General features: G+C 55.0%; 1 protein-coding gene across 1 annotated transcript in view; it reads left to right on the top strand.

Annotated features, from left to right (window-relative positions):
- The window catches only part of KCNH6 (potassium voltage-gated channel subfamily H member 6), a 95522-nt gene extending 75850 nt beyond the window's left edge, over positions 1–19672 (top strand). The window contains exons 6-14 of the mRNA XM_030541678.1: positions 199–598; positions 1436–1635; positions 8337–8589; positions 9992–10185; positions 11866–11965; positions 12816–13112; positions 14728–14908; positions 16890–17085; positions 18267–19672. Of these exons, the coding sequence (XP_030397538.1) occupies positions 199–598; positions 1436–1635; positions 8337–8589; positions 9992–10185; positions 11866–11965; positions 12816–13112; positions 14728–14908; positions 16890–17085; positions 18267–18551 (2106 nt within the window). The 3' untranslated portion in view covers positions 18552–19672. The remainder of the gene's footprint in view (positions 1–198; positions 599–1435; positions 1636–8336; positions 8590–9991; positions 10186–11865; positions 11966–12815; positions 13113–14727; positions 14909–16889; positions 17086–18266) is intronic.
- The last annotated feature ends 2043 nt before the right edge of the window (positions 19673–21715 follow it).

Raw genomic sequence — 21715 nt, 5'->3', positions numbered from 1 at the left:
AATGGTCCTTCCTGTCCAGAGGACCCAGGAATCCTGACTCCCAGTCCTCTGTTCTAATCACTAGACCACACTGTATCCCAGAGGCACAAATGGAACCCAAGAGTCCTGGTGCCTTGTCCTCAGTTCTAATTGTCGCCTCCACTGAGGACTCCATTTGGTTGCTGGCTGATTTCCCTTCCCCACTTGTCCTATCTGCAGACCACCACGCTGATCGGGCTGCTGAAGACAGCCCGGCTGCTACGCCTGGTGCGTGTGGCCCGCAAGCTGGACCGCTACTCCGAGTATGGGGCGGCCGTGCTCTTCCTGCTCATGTGCACCTTCGCCCTCATCGCCCACTGGCTGGCCTGTATCTGGTACGCCATTGGCAACGTGGAGCGGCCCTACATGGAGCACAAGATCGGCTGGCTGGACAACCTGGGCGACCAGATCGGCAAGCGCTACAACGACAGTGACCTCTCGTCCGGCCCCTCCATCAAGGACAAGTACGTCACCGCACTTTACTTCACCTTCAGCAGCCTCACCAGCGTGGGCTTTGGCAACGTCTCCCCCAACACCAACTCCGAGAAGATCTTCTCCATCTGTGTCATGCTGATTGGCTGTGAGTACCTGGCCAGGCCGCCCAGCCTGGTTCCGACTCGCCCTCCTGGGCCAGCTGGGGGACCTCCCATCTGCTGCCCACTCCCCACTCGCTCTCCTGGGCCATGACCTTCAGCTGGGAGACCTCCCCACTCCTGCCTGTTCCCACGCGCCCTCCTGGGATGCAGTGGTGGCCAGAGGCCACGGGCTGCTCTGGGAAGAGGGGTGGGTTAGCTCATATTGAGAAAGGTGGGGAGAACTTGCCCGGCCCAGCACCTGGGTGCAGACAGCTGCCTGTACCAGGTATTCTCTGCACTGAGAACCCCGCTTGGTTTGGGGAGGCTCCTGAGAGTCAAGTGTAGGAAACTGGCAAGCTCCCATCCATGACAACCAGAGACTGCCTGTACTAAGCATTTGAAGGGATCAGGCAGGGGGCACTAGACCAGAGAGAGAAACGGTTTCTGGCCACGAAGAAACAGGGTAAGGGACTTTTGCATGGATTGATTCCCACCCCCCAGCCTGACCCAAGAGACAACTCCAATCCCCAGTGTGCTTTGGCCCTACAGCCCCCCATCCTGCTTCCAGACATGCTCCCGATTCCCAGCATGAGTCTCCCTAGCCATCCATAACCCCCCGTGGCTGGGAACCTGCAATGGCACACATCCACCTGGATCAGCAAGGGAAGCAGCATGACACATGGGGGCGGCAGGAAGGGATCAGGTGTCTTGGTGAGAAGGCAGCCAGGAGGGGGTTGGAGCTGCTGTCTGTGGGGGCAAGCGTCCAGGAGCAGTTCCAATCCTAGCTGCACCAAAAGTCAATCCCTTCTGCAGGATCCATGACCCCAGCCCTCTCCTTGCAGCTCTGATGTACGCCAGCATCTTCGGCAATGTCTCTGCCATCATCCAGCGCCTGTACTCGGGCACGGCCCGCTACCACACCCAGATGCTGAGGGTGAAGGAGTTCATCCGCTTCCACCAGATCCCCAACCCGCTGCGCCAGCGCCTGGAGGAGTACTTCCAGCACGCCTGGTCCTACACCAACGGTATCGATATGAACGCGGTGAGTGCCTGGCTGATGAGAGGGGAACCGCCTCCTCCACAGGTCTGAGCTGCTGCCAGGCAGGGATCTGGGTCCCGGGTCCTGCAGAGCCGCTGTCAGTAACCCTGAGGCATCCGTGGGGAGGGAAATGGGAAGGGAACTTACGGTGCTGCTTGCCTTGGGAAGGCTCCTAGCCCCGTGGTGGGCACCCTGCAGAATCCTGAGCCCACCTCCACTCCCCTCTATCCCACAACCAGTGCTTTTAGTTCAGGCTGGAAGAAAGCAGAGCAAGATGAGATCACGTTAGTATCGCTTGGGAGCCATGTGTGAATGAGCAGTGGGACCAGGCAGACCCATTAGTTAGCTAGCTAGATACTCACTACTTAGCTTGGTGGCTGGGGAGGTCAGGAGAAGGGAGGAGGCTAGGGTGCACTCTCCTAGGCTTTCCCTGGCTGGATGGCAGGCTGCGTGCTGAGCTGCCTGTGGTTTGGAGCTGAACTGAAAGCCCACTGCTATGCTCCAGCGTCAGTTTCCGTTGAGTGCTGGGGAAAGGCTCTGGAACTCGTATCCAGGACCAGAGCAAAGCAAGCACGTGCTTGGGGCAGCACATTTCCAGGGGTGGCATTCCAGCTGACGTCTTCAAAAATTCCAACATCAAGCCCCAGCTCTCCTTGGGCAACAAAGGGCCCACCAGCTGCCTGGATGTGGGGGGCAGCGGCCCTCCGGGCTACTGTGACAAAGTCTGCCTGACACCGGAGTCTGTCAAGAGCGACTTCATGTTCCTAAAGCCCGAGTCCCCCGAGGAACAACGAGAAAGCCACCAAGAACTTACACAAAACCCCGAGCAGCCAGTAACACCATCACTAACCCTGCGCTGCAGTACCGCCAGTGGGGCTCATCAGGAGAGAGTGCCATGAAATACCCCTTCAAGGGTTAGCCTGGCTTTCCCTCTTCTTCTCTCCCTTCCCTGCCCTCTTGGAAATGAATCTGAGCCAGGAGAAATCCTTTCATTCGGGCACAACTTTTTTAAGATAATGATCCAACCCTTTGACCAAGTGGCCGTGTCAGAATTAGCACCCGTCAGACAGCAGGCAATTCTCCAGCACGCTCCTTACCCATTTCAGTTAATGATTTGGAGAACGTCAGGCTCATTTTAAATTAGCGAAAGTAGCAGAAAGCGCTCAGAAGCAGCAGCAGCCCAGCCCCTATTAAGACTGAAATATGGAGCGTGCCCAGGAAAGCCAAGGGCTGTCTCCGATCGCGGGTGCACAACCCCGTAGCCTTCCTTCAAGAGACCCGGACGTGACACTGGGGCAGAAAAGCAAGTGGTGATTTAAGCCTCTTGAAATTTCCCTCTCTAGTCTGTATTTGCCCTCCGCACATATTACAGGTGGCACGAGTTACTCAGGCACTCCAGTGGACCAAGGGGCATTTCAGCGCCTCTGTCTCAATAAGAAATTCAGGTAGATACACCCGGCTCAAGCAGATTCAGATGCAGTCCTTGCCCAATGCTTCATCAGTATCGCACCCAGTAAAACAAAACAAAACAACATTGCAAAGTACAAACATATGTAAAAGCCAAAAAAAAAGGGGGGGCGGTGGTGTTTGCTTAGGCAGCAAAAAACCCAGAGCTGGCCCTGCTCGTATCGATCCAGCCTCCTCTCTGCGCTGCTGGTTGCTAAGCAAAGCAGGTTGTGCTTTGGGTGACAGGGAAAGGAAGGCATTTAAATAAACTTCAGTCCAGTTTAATTAGCATCTGGAAAGGCCGCAGTGAGGGAGAGAAGGGGATCAATGGGAGAGCAGCATTATGAGAGAAAGGCCTTTGCTCAGACCCCTTTGAGCCTTCGCCATCGGGAGAAGCCCTCCTCCTGAGACGTTAGCCATCCAGAACGGACTGCTGTGAACCCCAGAAGACAGGACAGTCAATTATAAAAAAGAGGCCATCTCACCTCTTGGGCGAGGAATGTATTCCCCTCGCTGGGGACATCATCGGGTCAGCTTGCAGCTTTTCACCCTGCTCCGTGTGCTTGACAAGCACCAGGTCAAGGCAAAATGGAAGCCAAGCAACACAATATGTAATTAACCTGCAGAACTCACAGCCACGTGATATTATTGTAGAAAATAGTTTAGATTAGACATTGATAATAATAATTAGGGATGGGCCCAAGCCAGAATGCTAGGTATGGACCCCCCACAGCTTTGGAAAAATTCAGATCCTGATTCAAAATTTGCTTCTGGTCCATTTGCATTATAATGAGCCAAACCAAACCCCAAGTCCAAGCACCCCAAACTTTGTGGCTGGGGTCTGTTTCTCATAGTAATCCTGAGTGCTTTATATTTTCAAGGTGCTATACAAATATAAACTAATGACTCACCCTGCTGCTCTGTGAGATAGGTCAGTATCCCTACTCCCATTTTAAACATGGGGAAACTCAGGCACAGAGCCAGGGGCAAGTGACCAGCCCAAGGCCACACAATGAGTTAGTGTCAAAGCCAAGACTAGAACCCAGGAGTTCCTGACTCCTAGCCTGGTGTTCAATCATTAGCCCAAGACCAGGGGACCCTCTGGACAGGTACTAGGGAGAGCGCCCTGAGTTGCACCATGCCCACTGGCTGAGAAGAAATGGGCGGAGTCCTAAAATTGCTAGGACTAGCTGGAGCTATGGGAGGGAAGGAGCTGTTTTCTTCCAGTCCCGCTTCCAAGCTCCAGCACCTAACCCAGTCTACCCCTACACCGGGCCCGGGAAGTGCTTTGGAGCCTGCTAAGGGACAGCAACGTACTCAGCTTCCACCTGGCGCACACGACCCACTCATTCGAGGGCAAAGACAAGACAAGCTAAGGCCGTGCTAACTCTCCCACTGCCCACATAATGCAAAACCCCATGTTTCTTATAGGCCATGGCTACATGGCCTGTGGCAGCCCAAGGCAGAGAGACTCGGGCTAGCAGGGCTCATGCTACAGCACTAACAAACAGGGCCGCCCAGAGGATTCAGGGGGTCTGGGGGTTTTGGCGGCGGGGGGCCCCAGCTTTGGCGGTAATTTGGCGGCGGGGGGTCCTTCTCATAGACTCATAGACTCTAGGACTGGAAGGGACCTCGAGAGGTCATCGAGTCCAGTCCCCTGCCCTCATGGCAGGACCAAATACTGTCTAGACCATCCCTGATAGACATTTATCTAACCTACTCTTAAATATCTCCAGAGATGGAGATTCCACAACTTCCCTAGGCAATCTATTCCAGTGTTTGACTACCCTGACAGTTAGGAACTTTTTCCTAATGTCCAACCTAAATCTCCCTTGCTGCAGTTTAAGCCCATTGCTTCTTGTTCTATCATTGGAGGCTAAGGTGAACAAGTTTTCTCCCTCCTCCTGATGACACCCTTTTAGATACCTGAAAACTGCTATCATGTCCCCTCTCAGTCTTCTCTTTTCCAAACTAAATAAACCCAATTCCTTCAGCCTTCCTTCATAGGTCATGTTCTCAAGACCTTTAATCATTCTTGTTGCTCTTCTCTGGACCCTCTCCAATTTCTCCACATCTTTCTTGAAATGCGGTGCCCAGAACTGGACACAATACTCCAGTTGAGGCCTAACCAGCGCAGAGTAAAGCGGAAGAATGACTTCTCGTGTCTTGTTTACAACACACCTGTTAATGCATCCCAGAATCACGTTTGCTTTTTTTGCAACAGTATCACACTGTTCACTCATATTAAGCTTGTGGTCCACTATGACCCCTAGATCTCTTTCTGCCATACTCCTTCCTAGACAGTCTCTTCCCATTCTGTATGTGTGAAACTGATTGTTCCTTCCTAAGTGGAGCACTTTGCATTTATCTTTATTGAACTTCATCCTGTTTACCTCAGACCATTTCTCCAATTTGTCCATATCATTTTGAATTTTGACCCTGTCCTCCAGAGCAGTTGCAATCCCTCCCAGTTTGGTATCATCCGCAAACTTAATAAGCGTACTTTCTATGCCAACATCTAAATCGTCTGCTCCAGGACCCGCAACCGAAGTGCCCCGAGGACCTGTGGTGGGGGACTCCTCGCTGCCAAATTGCTGCCGAAGACCCGGCACTTCAGCGGCGGGTCCCGCTTTGGCGGTAATTTGGCAGCGGGGGGTCCTTCTGCCCCAGAGTGGAAGGACCTCCCACCGCCGAAGACCCAGAGCGGAAGAAGCTCCAGGGGCCCGGGACCCACGAGAGTTTTCCAGGGCCCCTGGAGCGAGTGAAGGATCCTGCTCCAGGGACCCTAAAAAACTCTCGTGGGGGCCCTGCAGGGCCTGGGGCAAATTGCCCCACTTGCACCCCTCCCGGGCGGCCCTGCTAACAAAGCTGCGCAGGCAGCTCTCTGAAGTTGTGGTGTGGGCTGGAACCTGGGCTCTGAAGCCCTCTCCCTAGGTCGTTGCGGTGGGTGGCGTAGACACAGCCGCACAGTTCCATAGATGTGGGGCTAGCTCTGACCCAAGAGTTGCTGGGGGTGTGTTTTGTGTTACGGCTCTTTGTTATCCTGAGTCCAGTTCCTCTATATTTACTTGTAAGGAATACTGTTAATTGGGAAATCTTATCTGCTCTACTGATCCGTTGGCAGCTGACCATAATGGCAACCCCCTTGTCATTTAACATCTATGATAGTACAGAGTTTAATTAGGAGAGCGAGTCTCCTCACCAGCAGACGGCATCATTCAGTATAGATCTGGGGGCTGGCTTTTGGGGTGATGAATCTCGTCACTAATGTGCACCCCTGTTTTATTACTGCTTCATACTGCAGCAGCCGCGTGCAGCCCCCGTCATGAGCCATAACCCCGGGGCCCTGTGTGCCGTAGAAACACAGAATCAAAAGATGATTCCCTCCCCCAAAAGCTTTCAGTCGAAGCACGGGACAAGAGACCGCTGGTGGATGCAGCCAGACAGGAGCACAAGGGAAATCGTGAGGCCATACTGGTTGGCATGACTGGCACTGGTCTCACCACATCATTGTCAAGTTTTTTTTGGCCGGCATCCTGGCAAAGGAGAATTTAAAATGGCTTTTATTTTTCCCTGGGTTTGCTCCACCCCTGCTGTGCCTGAGGCCCCACCCCCACTCCATCCCTCCCCCAAGGCCTTGCCCTCGCTCTAACCCCTCCCCCAAAGCCCCTGCCCGCCACTTGCTGCTCTCTGCCCTCCCCCAAGCACCTCCCACATCCACCAAACAGCTGGTTGTGGTACCTCCCCAACAGCTGATTGTCAATGCCGCAGAACAACTGTGGCTGGTGGGTGCTGAGCACTCACTATTTTTTTCCCCATGGGTGCTTGAGCCCTGAAGCACCCACGGAGTCGGTGCCTGTAGCTGGGAGAGAGCTCGAGAAGTCATCAAGTCCAGTCCCCTGCCCGGAGGCAGGACCAAGTAAACCTAGACCACCCCTGCCAGAGGTTTGTCCAACAGCCCTCCGGAGATGGGGATTCCCCAGGCTCCCTTGGAAGCCTGTTGCAGAGCTTACCTACCAGTTCTAAAGCTTTCCCTAATGTCTAACCTAACTCTCCCTTGCAGCAGATCAAGCCCGTCACTTCTTGTCCTACCTTCTGTGGACAAGGAGAGCAATGGATCCCCGTCCTCTTTCTAACAGCTCGTAACATATTTGCAGACTGTTACCAGGTCCCCCTCAGTCTTCTTTTTTCCAGACCGAACATGCCCTATTTTTATATCGTTTCCTCGTAGGTCAGGTTTTCTAAACCTTTGATCATTTTTGTTGCTCTCCTCTGGACTCTCTCCAGTTTGTCCATATCTTTGCTAACGTGCGGAGCCCAGAACTGGACCCAGTGCTCCAGCTGAGGCCTCCTCAGTGCCAAGTTGACCGGGACAATGACCTCCCTCCCATGTCTTACATACGACCCTCCTGTTGCTACAGCCCAGAACGATCTTAGTCTTTTTCGCACCTGCATCACAGTGTTGACTCATCTTCGGTTGATGATCAATTATTGGTGACAAGAAGGGGTCTGTCATGTGGTTGGTGAGATTTCAGGTGTAAAGGAAGGAAGGGGTAACTGCAAGCAACCATCACTTTTATTTTATTGTTTTTTAAACAGTTTGGGGGTTGGAATTTCCCAAGTGTTTTTATTTGTTTTTGGGGAGTCAATGAGGAGGCAGCTTCTAAAATCAGGAAGGAACCAGCTGGATGAGTCACTAGATTATTATAAAGTGACCTCACCTAGAGCCAGGCCAGTTCCCTTTGTGCTGGTTTTACTGAAGGCACCATGCTGACTTGCTCCTAGAGGGCTGGATTCGCAATGCAGGGCCCAGCATGGGGACTGAAGGTGGGGCTTCTGCCCCCCCTTATCCTGGGGCTGCCACAGGCCATTCAGAGTTCTCCTGACCCACCTGCCCACCCCCGCACACACACACTCTCCACCTCTCTGGTTCCCACCTCCTTCCACAGCTGGGAACAGACTCCCAAGCCCTGACCTCTCAGCACATCCCATTGGAGCCTGCATCCAAGAGAGCTGAAGTCCCCCCAGTGCTTGAGGATTGTGCCATGAGCGGACGGGTTGGATTGTCCCATTACAGACAGAGCCCGTAGTCATTGGCCGTGTCCGGTGCAGAGGCTATGGCTTGGATCCCTTTCTCGATGTAACTGTGATACGGGAAGCCCAGGCTGTGCTTGCCTATAGAATGGCCGAGGGTGGGGGATGTGGGGTTCATCCTCTGGGCCTGCTGTGTGACTGGCTGCCCCCTCCTCCCCATGCAGGTGCTGAAAGGGTTCCCCGAATGCCTGCAGGCTGACATCTGTCTCCACCTGAACCGCACCCTGCTCCAGAACTGCAAGGCCTTCCGGGGGGCCAGCAAGGGCTGCCTCCGAGCCCTGGCCATGAAGTTCAAGACGACTCACGCGCCTCCTGGAGACACCCTGGTGCATTACGGGGATGTCCTCACCACCCTCTACTTCATCTCCCGCGGCTCCATCGAGATTCTCCGGGAGGACATTGTGGTGGCCATCCTAGGTGGAAGAGTCCTTCCTTCTGGCGTGTGAGGTGGGAGGGGGGGCAGGTGGGAGGTGGGGTAGAGAGAAGGGGCTCTGCCAGAAGAAAGCAGGGTACCGTCCCACTCCCCTGATAACTCCCTGCTTCAGGCAGCTGTGAGACCCCCCCCCAAAAGGTCACCCAGCCTGTGGACGGAGAGGAGGGAGCTGGTTCCCATTCCCCAACTCTAGGCTTCCACTAGCATCCAGTGCTGCCTCAGTTGTGAGAATGAGCCAAGGCCTGGGATCCTCTCTCTGCTGTAGTGAGGCTGGGAAGAAGCATCCACCAGGGCTGGGAGGCGGCAGGACGCTGGGAGAGTGTGTTTGGAAGATGCCAGCAGCCGGGTGGATCCGTGCTGAGTTTGGTCTCAATCCACCCCTGGCTCTGACTAGCAGTGGAGGAACCAACTCAGATCAAATCAGAATCAAAGCAAACCCAGCTCAGACCCCTGGACTCCGCCTGTTTCTAGGTTTGGGAAGAAACTGGTGGGTCCCAACTCCTCTACCCCACTACCCTGTTCGTTCCCAGAATGCTGCCCCCTGCAGGCTAGGGCCAGAAGCACTGCAATCCCACAGAAGACGGCTGATCTTGTGACATCTCTGGCGCAGCCTAAAGCAAGAAGCATCGGAGATCATGAAAGAGGAGGCCTGTTCTCCCAGCCCTCCAAACCCAAGAGGTTCTGAGAGTTGGGAGGAGCACTTACATCTGCCGATGTTTCATCCTGTCATGTCCCTGTGGGCAGGGGAAAGCCAAGACTCGGCTGTCACGAATTCCACGGGGATTTTTATTGACAGACCCTTTGGGTTCTCTCTAGCTCCCAGTCCATGTGGCCCCATGTCTCCACAGCAGGTCTACCCAGCATCCTGGCCTGGACTTAGCAGTTGCGGAAGGGAGTGCTGACTATGCTACAAAGCTGACTAGACTCTCACAGTTTTGTGAGGTTCGCATGTCGTGACCTCAGCGAGGGCTGGTGAATTTCAGCACTCCTGGCCTAATGGGGGACAGTCTTTTAATTCAGTGTTAGAGCCCTGGAGAGGCCCATACATGGCATGTTACAGAGCAGCTGAAGGGACAAGGCCCCGCCCTACAGAGCTTACAAAGATCAGCCACAGCACAAGTAGCAAAAGGATGGGCAGAGGAGGCTTTGGGGTGGGGTAGATCTGGAGAAGGGAGGCACGGCAGAAGGTGCAAAGCGGCGAGCAGGAGGAGTCTAGTGGGTTGGTCAGGGAGGACACAGAGGAAGGTGGGGAGCTGGAGGAGAGGAGTTCACAGACATCAACTGCTGAGTGAATCAAGACTTCAGCAGAGCAATCTCTCTAAAGCCTTAGAGTGCTGGGGACAGCTCCACCACCCATGCCCTCATGAGCCTCTCTCCACTGCACAGGGAAGAACGACATCTTTGGGGAGCCCATCAGCCTCTATGCCCGGCCTGGGAAATCCAACGCGGACGTCCGGGCACTGACCTACTGCGACTTGCATAAGATCCAGCGAGAGGACCTCCTGGAGGTCTTGGATATGTACCCGGCCTTTTCTGACAACTTCTGGAGCAACTTAGAGATAACCTTCAACCTGAGAGATGTGAGTCTCAGGCATAGGTGTGGAGAGTTAGGAGAACAGAGGCAGCTGCTGCAAATTGTCCCCATTCAAATTGCTGGGGAGGAATGGGGCCAAGGGATGCCAGAGGCAATGATGCTGGGGAGCATAGACTGATAAACGCTCTGTGCTTCTAGCTCAGGTCATTCACATGTTTTCTAGGCACCAAGGGCTATGTTTTCAAAGCCTTGTCTGAGCTTTTAATTGCTTTCAAGTCAATAAGAGCCAGGTTTTGAGAAAAGCTCAACACTCACTCTGGGGATTGTGAACATCGTGATTTTGGCCCTAAATTTTCACAAGAGCCCAGCCCATGAGGGCATGTTAGGTGGCTTGATTGTAGGTGCTGAGAGCTTGGAAATCTGGTCCTGAGCTCTTCTGGAAATTTGGATCCATGAGTCCTGCAGCTAAACTCCCTTCCCCCTAGTTTTGCAGGACCACAGCACTATTAAAATATCTCAAAGGTTATTTCAGGCTGACACAAGGTCATCGTGTTGCAATACTATGCCAACAAGATGTGTTGACGTTAGGTTGTGATGGGAGGGAGTATGGGAGATGTGACAGTGCACAGCACGGGGTCATACAGAGTCATCAAACGGTGACGTTTTGTTGTGACAAGACAGTGTTATGCCATGACAGAGTGGTGTTGTGACGGCTTGACGCAATGGGGCCACATGGCAACATGGTGGCATTGTGATGTATCGCATGACAATGTTTTGCTGTGACGTGTTGACACATGACGTGATGCCGTTGTCTTGTGTTTTGACATGATGCTGTTCTCACAACGTGAGGGCATTGTTTCACATTGTGATGTAACGTGAGGGCATTGTTTCAACATGAGGCCATGTCATTGTGTCACAATGTAACACTGATGTGACACAATGGTTTGAGTGAGGGCATGATTTCATTGTCATGATGCAGCATGTCATGTTATTGCAGTGTGCGGTGATGGTCTTGTCATGATGTGCTTCTCTGGTCTTGACATGATGTGATTTGGGTCATGTTGTTACAACACTGTGACTAAAGGCACTGTCCCATATAGATGGCATTTCCATGGTGAGGTCATTGCATACGGATGATGTCATGTGATGACATCACCATGTAAACATCATGACTTTGGCATCAATCCAGAAGAGTACTCTGAACCTTTACCCATATGCTTAAATCCAACTGACTTCAGGTATCAGACGGGGGGTCAGATTGCTAAGGGAAAAAACAGGAATTCCAAAGCCTTCAGCCAATCACAAATAAGCTTATTCAGAGACGTCCCCGCTTTTATGAACAATCAAGGCTGTGATTGGCTGAAGACTATGGAGTATTTTTTTCCCGTAAACATTATCGTTAAATCCTGCCCGGCAATCTGATTGGCTGCCACTGTTTGTTTGTTTTTTCCAGAGACACTGGCTGATGAGTGTGTGAGAGACCCCCTTAACTCCACTAATGTCCCGGGGCACCCCCCATCCACCCCCCATCACACTATACCATGCCCCCCAGGGCACCGAGCCTCGGGAGTCTCTCATCACACCTCAGGAGGGTCCAGTTCAGTATCTCCTGCCGGCGGGCTTGGGGAGAGGGGACCGGGAGCAGGGCCTGCAGAGAGGCACCCCAGGGTTTCCTTGCGTGCCACTAACAGTCCCCTCTCGCACTCGGTGCCCTCTTCCCTCTCAGGCAGACAGCATCCCCCGCTCGCCGCTCAGCGAGGACTACGACTGCTCCTATCGCCACGTGCGCCGGCGCAAGCATTCCCTCTGCCGGCCCCCCAAGACCGGTGAGTCGCAGCCGGCCGGGCTCGGTCTCCTCGAATCGGGTGGCAGCTGCTGGGCAGGACAGGGAGGGTGTGAACAGTCGTCTCTGCCCCCCCAGCACCTTCTCCATCTGCTTCTCTGCCGTCCCTCATCTCCCCAGCGCCCCCCGTCGCTGTGGTACCAGCACTACAGGAGGGACTGGTCTCAGCTATGCCAGAGCCGGTTCAAGCCAATCTGGGCCCCTGACTCCCCCCGCCACCCCAACTCCCCTGCCAGGGCCTGGGGCGGGTCTGTGCGCCATGGCGCAGGGTGGATCTGGGTGCTGGCGCTTGTGAAGGGCTGTGGGGAGGGGAGGTAGCTGGCCTGTGCCCTGCCAGGGCAGTGTCCTGACAGCTGAGCGCCCTGGGGCAGCCCGCCCTTCACCCCGGGCAGTGCTGCAGCAGGAGCACTGGTGGGAGGGCAAGGGTTTGAGAGCCTCGGCTGACCAGTGCCTTGGGGGGGCGGGAGGGGGGCTCTTACCAGCTTATCTGCTGCTGGCACAGCAGGGCCCAGGCCACTGTCCATGAGGCAGTGCAGGGCACTGACTGGATCACGTTGTGCCCGCCCTGAGACATAGTATTGTCTGGCCTGGCCCCCTCCGCGAGGCAGCACTGGGCACCAGCCGACCTCTCCTGTTCACTGTCTATTAGACAGCCTAGGCGCCATCCAGCCCTTTCCACCCCCTCATCCCCATGAAGCTGGGTAAGGCTCCCCATGGTTCTCTCGTGGGCTCCTGAAGCCCCTTGGCATCACAATGGGGACAGGGTCTGAAAGGGCTGCCCTGGCGTGTCTGTACTAACCTGTCTGCACCCCCCCACACACCCCGCCCCACAGATCCGGACGGGCTGGACACGGGCATCTCGGACGCCGAGCAGTATCACACCTACTCGGAGCTCACCAACCTCCAGGGCCCCCTCAGCAAGGACCAGTGGGACGACCTGTGCAGCAGCACCCCGCCTTGCTCGCAGACCAGCGACGAGGAGGCCAAGCCCCCCAGCCCCACCCAGGCCGAGCCCTCCTCTGACTCCGACAAGGACGACTTTGCCCCAGCCGTGCTCAGCCTGGTCACCCCCAATGTCAGGGACACCGATGGCGGCAAGCAGGTGGTGGACGACAGCCAGTCCTATGCAGGTAGCGGTGATTGTGTCTTGGGGCGCTGCCAGGAGCCATGGGGCCCAGCGCTGGCTATCAGCGAGGGGAGATGGGCTGAGTTCCTATTGGGCCCCATTAACCCTCATCCCTCCAGTTTCCAGGGTTTGAGTGTGACCACTGGGGGGCGCCGTGGGAGGGAGAAAGGAGAGTGTCCGGTTTTCGGGAGATGGAGGAAAGTCTGGACCCTTGGGAGGAGCAACCTGGCTCCACACAAAACCTGCATTCTCTGTGTGAGGCCACATGGGCCTGCCTAGGATCTAGCTCTGTGGGGAATCCAGACAGTGATGGTATCACGACACAAACCTCAGCCTAAGCCAGAGGTGGGCAAACTACGGCCCGCGGGACCGTCCTGCCCAGCCCTTGAGCTCTCCGCTGGGGAGGCTAGCCCCTGGCCCTCCCCCACTGTTCCCCCCCCTCACAGCCATGCCTCCGCGTGGGCAGCGCTCTGGGCGGCGGGGTTGTGTGCTTCTGCCAAGCAGTACGGTGGTGTGTCTGGCTCCAGCCAGGCGGCCCGGCTGCCAGACATGCTGCTCTGAGTGGCATGGTAAGGGGGCTGGAGCCAGGGAGGTTGGATAAGGAGTGGGGGGTCCTGGGGGGCAGTCAGGGGACAGGGAGCAGGGGGCGGTTGGATGGGGCAGAGGTTCTGGGGGGCAGATGGGGGACGGGGGGAAGGTTGGATAAGTGTGGGGTCCCAGGGGGCCTGTCAAGGGGCAGGGGTGTGGATAGGGGTCAGAGCAGTCGGGGGCTGGGAGCAGGGGGTTGGATAGAGGATGGGGTTCTGGGGGTGGTTAGGGGTGGGGGGGTCCCAGGAGGGGGCGGTTAGGGGACAAGGAACGAGGGGGTTGGATAGGGGATGGGGTTCTGCGGGTGGTTAGGGGTGGGGGGGTCCCAGAAGGGGGCGGTTAGGGGACAAGGAACGGGGGGGTTGGATGGGACGGGAGTTCTGAGGGGGGCAGTCAGGGGGCAGGAAGTGGAAGGGGGCAGATAGGGGGCAGGGACCAGGCTGTTTGGGGAGGCACAGCCTTCCTTACCCGGCCCTCCATACAGTTTTGCCTGGTGGCTCCTCGGGCCTCCTGCAGGACTGGACTGGCTCTAGCCCTGGTTCCCCCGGCCATGTCCTGGCGGAGTTAAACTGCCCCTGCCCCAGTGAGTCTGCAACTGTCTGTCTATCAGGAGTGGGGGTGGGTTAGGAGCCGAGCTCCGGTTCTTTGGAGTGGCAGGGGTCATGGAGCTGGTCTCCCCCTTACACTGGAGTAATTCACACCCCATCCTGGCAGTGGGCGCAGCTGTTCTGTCCCGCCTACACACAGGGCTTCGGCATTACCCCCCCTCTCTCCCCATAGCATGCCTGCCCCGACACCCTGCAGAGCGCAGGCAGCCTCTGGGGCTGGATTCTGTGTCTCACTGGGGCTGCAGGGAGCGCCTGGACCCTCCCCGGCCGCCCACGGTTGCAGTGCTGATGCAGATGATACAGCAGGGAGAGCTTGTTTGGGACCACGGGGTCGGGGTTTGCTGACCAGGAATTCCTGGTGCCGGGGTGGGGGGGTTATCTCGGATCTGCTCCAACAGCAGCTGTGAACTCTCCTCTTTGCAGCTACTCCCAGGGACGTTCCAAACATGTTCGCCTTCTGGGAGGACAGACGGCCAAATCTCCACCCAGAGCCCCTGCCACATGCGTCCTTGGTCCACAATCCCGGGGCCAGTCCTCTGCGCTTGGACTACGGGCAGGGTCAGATCGAATCCCGACTCGAGCTGCTGCAGGCTCAGCTCAGCAGGTGGGTGCAGCTCCTCCGAGGCTGGAGCCTGGATTCCTTCAGTGCTTGAGTGGCTCAGGGTGCTCCCCTTCTGGGCAAACCCAGTGAGTGGCATCTGCCGCCCCCCCATTAAAAGACCCACATGGAACAGGGCTATTTAACAAAGCTCTGTGATGTGACGTGGGCTCTCCTTGCTGGCTACTTTGGGTATTGCATGTCCATGGAGCATCCTGCCCTACCGTGATTAGTGGTGACATATGGAAGCAGCTGCTAAAGTATTTCCTCAGCAGGACCCAGCCTGGATTTAGTTGCAGTGGCTCCCACAGAATTCAGTCACGGGGTCAGAAACCCAAGGCTTTGCATTTACATTTGCCGTTGTTCACGTATATGAAGAGCGGCCGCCTTCCTCCTGCTCGACCATCTTGGGCAGGTGAATTGTTCGCAAAGCCAGTCACTGGCGACAGACGCTTGCCGTGTAAATAGTAAGGAAGGGGCCAGCATTCAAATGAGAAGGGAAAGGAGCCCAGATCGGTGAGACCTGCCACTTCAATAGTGCAGCTGGAATTTCCACCGCTGGGGACCGAAAGTTACCCCCATGTGGAAGCAACTCGATAAAGACGTGATTTTCAGTGGCTGCCTGCAGCCCCCGTTCAGTGCAGTGGGAGTTGTGTGTGCTCAGTGCCTCTAGGAATCAGGCCACTTTTATTTAGGTGCCTAAGTGGAGATTTCGGTGTCTCACTTTAGGCCCAAGAAGTATTTGCCCTGCGTCACTCAGCCGTTTTTTCACTGACTTCGTAAAAACTCCCATGAGCTATGCCGACTAGGTATGATACACCCCCTGGTGGCCATATACTGACAGCAGCAGGCTCCATGGAGATTGGAGAAAAGGCCCTAGCCTGCCTTTTAATTTTCATTTGCTCCTCTCAAAAAAAATGGTCCCTTTGGGTTGTGATGTAAACGTGGGACTATTCTCAGTCATTCTTCTCCAGAGAGGGGTCCCAGAACTCCACCCTGCCAGACCCACGTTGAGATAGGGACAGCCCCGAAATCCAGAGCCAAATCTGCAGCCAGCCTTCCCCAGCACTCCTGGGAGTTTGGCTTCTTGGTTTGGGCCTGGCTATTGAAGAGACAGCATGGCCCAGTGGATTAGGATCAGGAGACCTGGGCTGTCTTCCTTGAGGCAGTTACTTGACTTCCCTCATGCCTCTGTTTCCCCTTCCACCTTCTGTTATGTCTATTTAGATTGTAGCTTTTCGGGGCAGGGACAGTCTCTGATTCTGTGACTGCACAATGCCTAGCAGAATGGGGCCTGATAGCCACTCTAGTTGCCTCTAATTGCTACTGTCATATAAATAATAGTGTAAATCCACACACCATGGGACCTGCCAAACTGGATCCAATCAGCTCAGGGATCCATCTAGCCCAGCGTCCTGGCTCTGACAGTGGCCAGCAGCAGACACTTCAGAATGTGGAGGAAAACCTCCAATAGCCAGCTCATTTGCCCAGCCTGATCCCAGTAGCGATTGGTTTAAGATCTGAGTTTGTCTCTCTTCCAAGACCCTTGGTTAGCATTAGCCATCGTAACACTGGGTGTCCTTGTGATCCAGCTACACAACAAGAAGATACAAATGAGGCTCCGGGCTGGAAAACGCCTTGACCAGGCTGTTTGGGATAAGCCTTTTCTCCTGGGCTGGCTCTGGTGGGTGGTGACTGCAGCATCCTCTGTCTGTTGCTGGAGCTGGCTGTCTGACCATGTCCTCGCCAGCCTGAGCTAGGAGGATCGGCAGCAACACTGGAAAATCAAAAGGCAAGGATGGCGCTTTGACAAACCCCACCCCCCGTGTTCTGGCCACTCCCTGAATTCGCTGGTTCCCTTACTGGGGTTCCAGAAACTTTGCCAGCTCAATGCAGCCCAAACAAAGTCCACTGCCCAGGCAAAGCCCAGATGAAAGAGGGTGATCCTGGGAGGCACCGTGCTAACGCTGGTTGATTTGTCCCACAGGCTGGAGTCCAGGATGTCTTCAGATATTACTATAATCCTCCAGCTCCTGCAGCGCCAGCTGTCCCAAGTGCCACCCGCATACAGCCCCATCTCGCCGTCCTCCCACAGCCTGGCCATGTACACCATGGGCCCAAGGGGCATGGAGCCCGCTCCACCGTGCACACCGCTGCAGGAGGACCCGACTCCTCCCGGGCAGGTAACTGCCGACCTCATCCCGCTTCACAGCAAAGACCAGTACAAGCGCTGAGCCCAAATTGAGGCTGAGGGGGCTCTAGGGGAGATGTCTCTGTCTCTTCACAGCAGAGAGCAACTTCCTCCTCCAGAGGAGCAGGCTAAGGGGGTCCCCTGGCAAGTCATTCCGCGAGTGACCCTGAGGTGAAGGAAGGAGACTTGGCTCTCCAAGGCTGCCCCTGCCTTCCAAGTGCAGAGAGTGCTGGGCTGAGGGTCCAGGATAGGAGCTGCTCCCCTCCCACTTCTCCTCACAGTGTGGGGAAGGGTCTGGCCATGGAGGAGGCAGCTTCCTTTCACCAATGTGGGAGATGGAGAGACCCAGGAGATGTTGCCACCTCACCCACTGCTTCCCTCTGGGCGAGGTCCCCCTGCTCCTGCTTCTTCTCTCCCTCTCTGACTAACCCAGGGCCATTTCAAAACCCATCATACCCCAGGTCATCCCCTCTGGGCTAAGCCCTTGGGACTGGAGAGGGGATGAAGCCCAGCAGAGACCTGGAATGAGAACACCTAGTACCCCAAAGCCGTTCTTTTGGGGTGCTGGAGGTAAAGAGAGTAGAGTCCCCTTTCTGGCATGAATCAGCTGCTCCACCCTAGCTTGCTTGAAGTCACCACTGTCTCTTTGGGGGAGCTCAGGGGCTTGTCTACACTTCAGAGCTGCCCCACTGCAGCACTTCAGTGCAGCCACGACCTGCACCAGTGGGAGGGATTCTCCTGTCAACCTAGGTAACCCACCTCCCCGAGATGCAGTAGCCAAGTCAATGGTAGCTAACGCTGTCTACACAGGGACTCAGGTCAGCTTAACTACACTGCTCAAGCCAACTTAATTTTCTGGTGTAGGCCAGGCCTCTGAATCTGTGGAAACGTGGCTCCAGCACTGGGGGTTGCGCCATCACTAAGGCAGCAGGATTTGACCAGTGGGAGTGTGTGTGAGCTGTAAGGGGTTTCCCAGTGACGGGGTCGGGGCTTCTCTTTTCCAAGGTGTCCCCATGAAAAGGCAGGAAGCTCCCCCACTGTATGGGCTGGCACCACCTGCTCAATGGGCTTCTCTCTCAATGGGACGCTGTGGCCTCTTGGCCAGAAGACCCTAGTTGCTGAACTTTAATCTCATAACAACACACCCTCATTTCTCCTTTCCTTCTCCGCCAGAGCCCAAGCTACACAGAGATAGAAAAGTTCCAGCTGAAATCCAGGGACTCCTTGTCAAGCGGGCTACACCTGTTGGCGGCCTCAGAGAAAACCATGACCGTCTACTCCCAGCCAGAGCGCCATTCCCAGACCTTCCCCAACCCAGAGCCCCACCAGAGGGCAACAAACACACAGGGACTCTTCCGCGGCTCTCGTTTCCCTTCTCTCCCCGAGCATCTTGAAGCCTCTTCTGAGCACCTAGACATTCAGAGACATCTCTCCGACCCAGTGCTTCCCGGCAGTTAGAGACGCGCACGCGCCAAGCAAAGCCAAGAGGAACCGCAACTGAGAACTGGTTTCGCTGATTTCAGTTTTGAGTGTGGGGGCGAGACGGGGAGGACAAAGTTATTGGCTCAGGGGTACACTTTGTAGCTGTCCTCTGCCCCAGTGGCGGGGAGTGGAGAGTGGAGGGGGTTCAGAGATCATTGTTCTCCAAAGGCTTATGTAGAGTAGATTCAAATTGCACATTATAGAGTGCACCCAACGCGGCTTTTTTTGATGGCCACCAAGAAGCCAACTGGCTGGAGGAGCCAGATGGCACCAGCCTCCTCTTCCTCGCCAAGCCTTCCTCCCTGTGTTGGTGCCACCAAAATGGGCCACGACTGCAGGAGGAGAGTGAATGCATGGCTGGGAGGCCACCTTGCTGGCAGCTCTCTGGGGCAGGGACCACCTCGACATCTATGTTCATACTCCGCCTAGCACCACGGGACCTTTGCACACTACCATACTGGGGCTGTTCATCCTGGAGACGATGTTGTCTGGAGGAGGAGAGGGAAGGAGGGATAAATGGCATCGGATAGTGGGAGAATGAAGGAGCTAGAGGTGTAAAGTCCAGGGGATGGGCAGAGGAGAGGAGTCATCCCTGTCCTACCTGGCTGTCATTAAGAAATGAGGGTGGTGGTTTCCACCACTCTAGCACGCTTCAGCACAGGTCCCTGGCCAGCAGCTCCTAGAGCAAGGCTGACTCTAAGCTTCAGCCAGGCCTGAGAAGCTTTCCTCCAGCCCTCATCCAACTCTTGCAAAGCCCCCATAGCTTCCCAGACAAACTCAACTGTGACCCGGCGTGAGTGGAAAGCATAAAACTCATAAGCACAATCCTGGAAAGAGAAAAGCAAAACCAACCCCCAGACACATTGTTTTCAGCCCTCGCCCGGAGATCGTCTCTTTTGATAATGGTTTCATAGATGCTTCACACACACACACACACACGCACACACACACACCGAGGGACCCTGTTGCTCCCCTGCAGGAGAAAACCCGCCTAGCAATGCTGCCTTCCACTCGGTTAGATGCTGTAGAGGTAGTCTTGGCCGCCGGCTCACGCCATGTTGAGCTCCCTGTGAGAGTAGCAAGACTGTGAGCGTTTCTTAGTGTCCACTTTGCTAATAAATGTTTTTTGGCACCTAAAGTGGCTCAAGGCTGGGTTTTGTCGAGGAGCCGGGAGAGTGGCTGGAGTGAGCTCATGGCTGTGGAGCTCTGAGCGCTACCCTGACCCCGTCCAATACTGGAGCTGCTTCAGAGCCCTGGTCTTAATCTACAAAGATCTCCAGGATGCTCTCTGTCAGCTGCCCTTGTCGGGGACTCCAGGGCCAGTGGTGCTCAGAGCGCAGCTCTCGCAGATCCCAGACAGGGCCTTCGTCTGTGGAATTCCCCTTCAACAGAAATGAGAATACAGCTGGATCTCAGCACTTCGTCTGACCCAGCGCTTTGCAAAGGCCATTCTGTAAGGACAGCCTGGCCTGCCCCCGAAATAATCCAACACGCCCGCCACGCTCGCAGGCAAGCAGAAATCGGAGAGGGTGGGGATTTGAACAGCCACCTCTGACGATGCCAGAGGCACCTGATCTGCTTGTTCTCCCCTTTGTTCAGAGAGAAAATGAGCTTTGGGGGCACTCAGATAACTGATGTGGGGACCCCCTGCTTTCTCCTGTCGTGTGCCTCAGGCTTCCCACCCTGTCGCCACCGGGGAGCAGCCACATGGAAACTGTGCTGTGAACCCTCAGAAAGGCGTGAGGCACCAGGGCACAGTGCTTCCTTTATGCATGCACAGGGCAGGCTTTCTCCACCTCTGTAGCAGTGGACTCAGGAGATGTTGGCTCTGGATTCAGAACCGGCTTTATAGCTAGGACTCCCAGAAGGCCTAAGGGGATTAAGCACCCAACACCTCCTTTTGAAAATTCCCAGCTTCTATGCTCCATGCATTTAATTGGTCTTCTTTGCACTTTCGGCTGAATGTCCTAATGTGGGCCGTTTACCTGGCTGATCTGAACACTGATGGTCTCAACAACCATTTCAAGGATGGGCTACCTGGACGACACCCTCGGGAAGGACAGCTCATGGTAAAGCAATGAGTTTGATCCTTTCGTCTACGGCCCCGCGGTCTCTGATTAGAAGTGCAGCTGCATGAACTCTGCTGCCTCTTCAAGACCTCGGAGCTCATGGCTCCAGAGACTGCAGCGTTTAAAGGGTTGTAAAAATTAAGCATCCTACTAAATTGCCGGGGCTGAAAAACACCTGCGTTGGAAGCAGATGTGGCGGTGAGACTTTAAAATGCACAATGGCAATTTCCAGAGAGGCCAAAACAACGCACAGGTACAAAGGATTCGGACTGAAAGATGGTTTTCATTTCTTTCAGTAATGGGGTATAAAGGCAGGACATTTCCAAAGCAAATGCCTGTAATAGCTGCGCTCGCAGTGCACAGCTAAATGATCTGTACGTCAGCACTGCTATTGCTAGTGTGTGTGTGTGTGTGTGTGTGTGTGTGTGTGTGTGTGTGTGTGTGTGTGTGTGTGTGTGTGTGTGTGTGTGTGTGTGTGTGTGTGTGTGTGTGTGTGTGACGCATCCCAGCACAGGTAGCTGGGGCTTTGTCGCTCCATAGAGGCTGGATATCATACAGAGAAGAGTGAATTTGCTATTGCCTTTGTACCAAGATGTTTTCTCCTTTAGCTCACGCAAGAGAGACTCATGCTTTTAGATCTAAAGGTTCCCCAGGTCAAATTCGTGGACGAGCCAGCCATGGGTATCAGTAAGTAAAGGAAAATGTGTGTACGGTAACATGGTACAGTCCATGAGCTACCCAGAGGAACTAGGCAATGAGATATACCCCCTTTCATCCCAAAGCACTCTACACACTGCATATATGCACCAGAATTATTTCACCCACCAATGAAATGCAGCCACCACTTGGGTGGAACGTGGCAGCTGTTTAGCACTCCTCAAGAGTTTAGGACAGGAAGTGAAAAACCTCATCTCCAACTGAAATGGCAGGTTGAATTGTAGCTGGGCAGGATATTACTGGAATTGGCACCGTGGCGGGTCAGATATGATGGGGAGGAATGTGGTGTGAAAACACACTCTGATTCTCCCTTCTTGTGCCATTTGTTGGCATCCACACGTGTGCTGCCTGGGT

The sequence above is a fragment of the Gopherus evgoodei genome, chromosome 23, assembly GCF_007399415.2.
Source record: "Gopherus evgoodei ecotype Sinaloan lineage chromosome 23, rGopEvg1_v1.p, whole genome shotgun sequence".
Lineage (NCBI taxonomy): Eukaryota > Metazoa > Chordata > Testudines > Testudinidae > Gopherus > Gopherus evgoodei.
The sequence above is the reverse complement of the archived record's forward strand: the minus strand, read 5'-3'. Positions and strand labels throughout refer to the sequence as shown.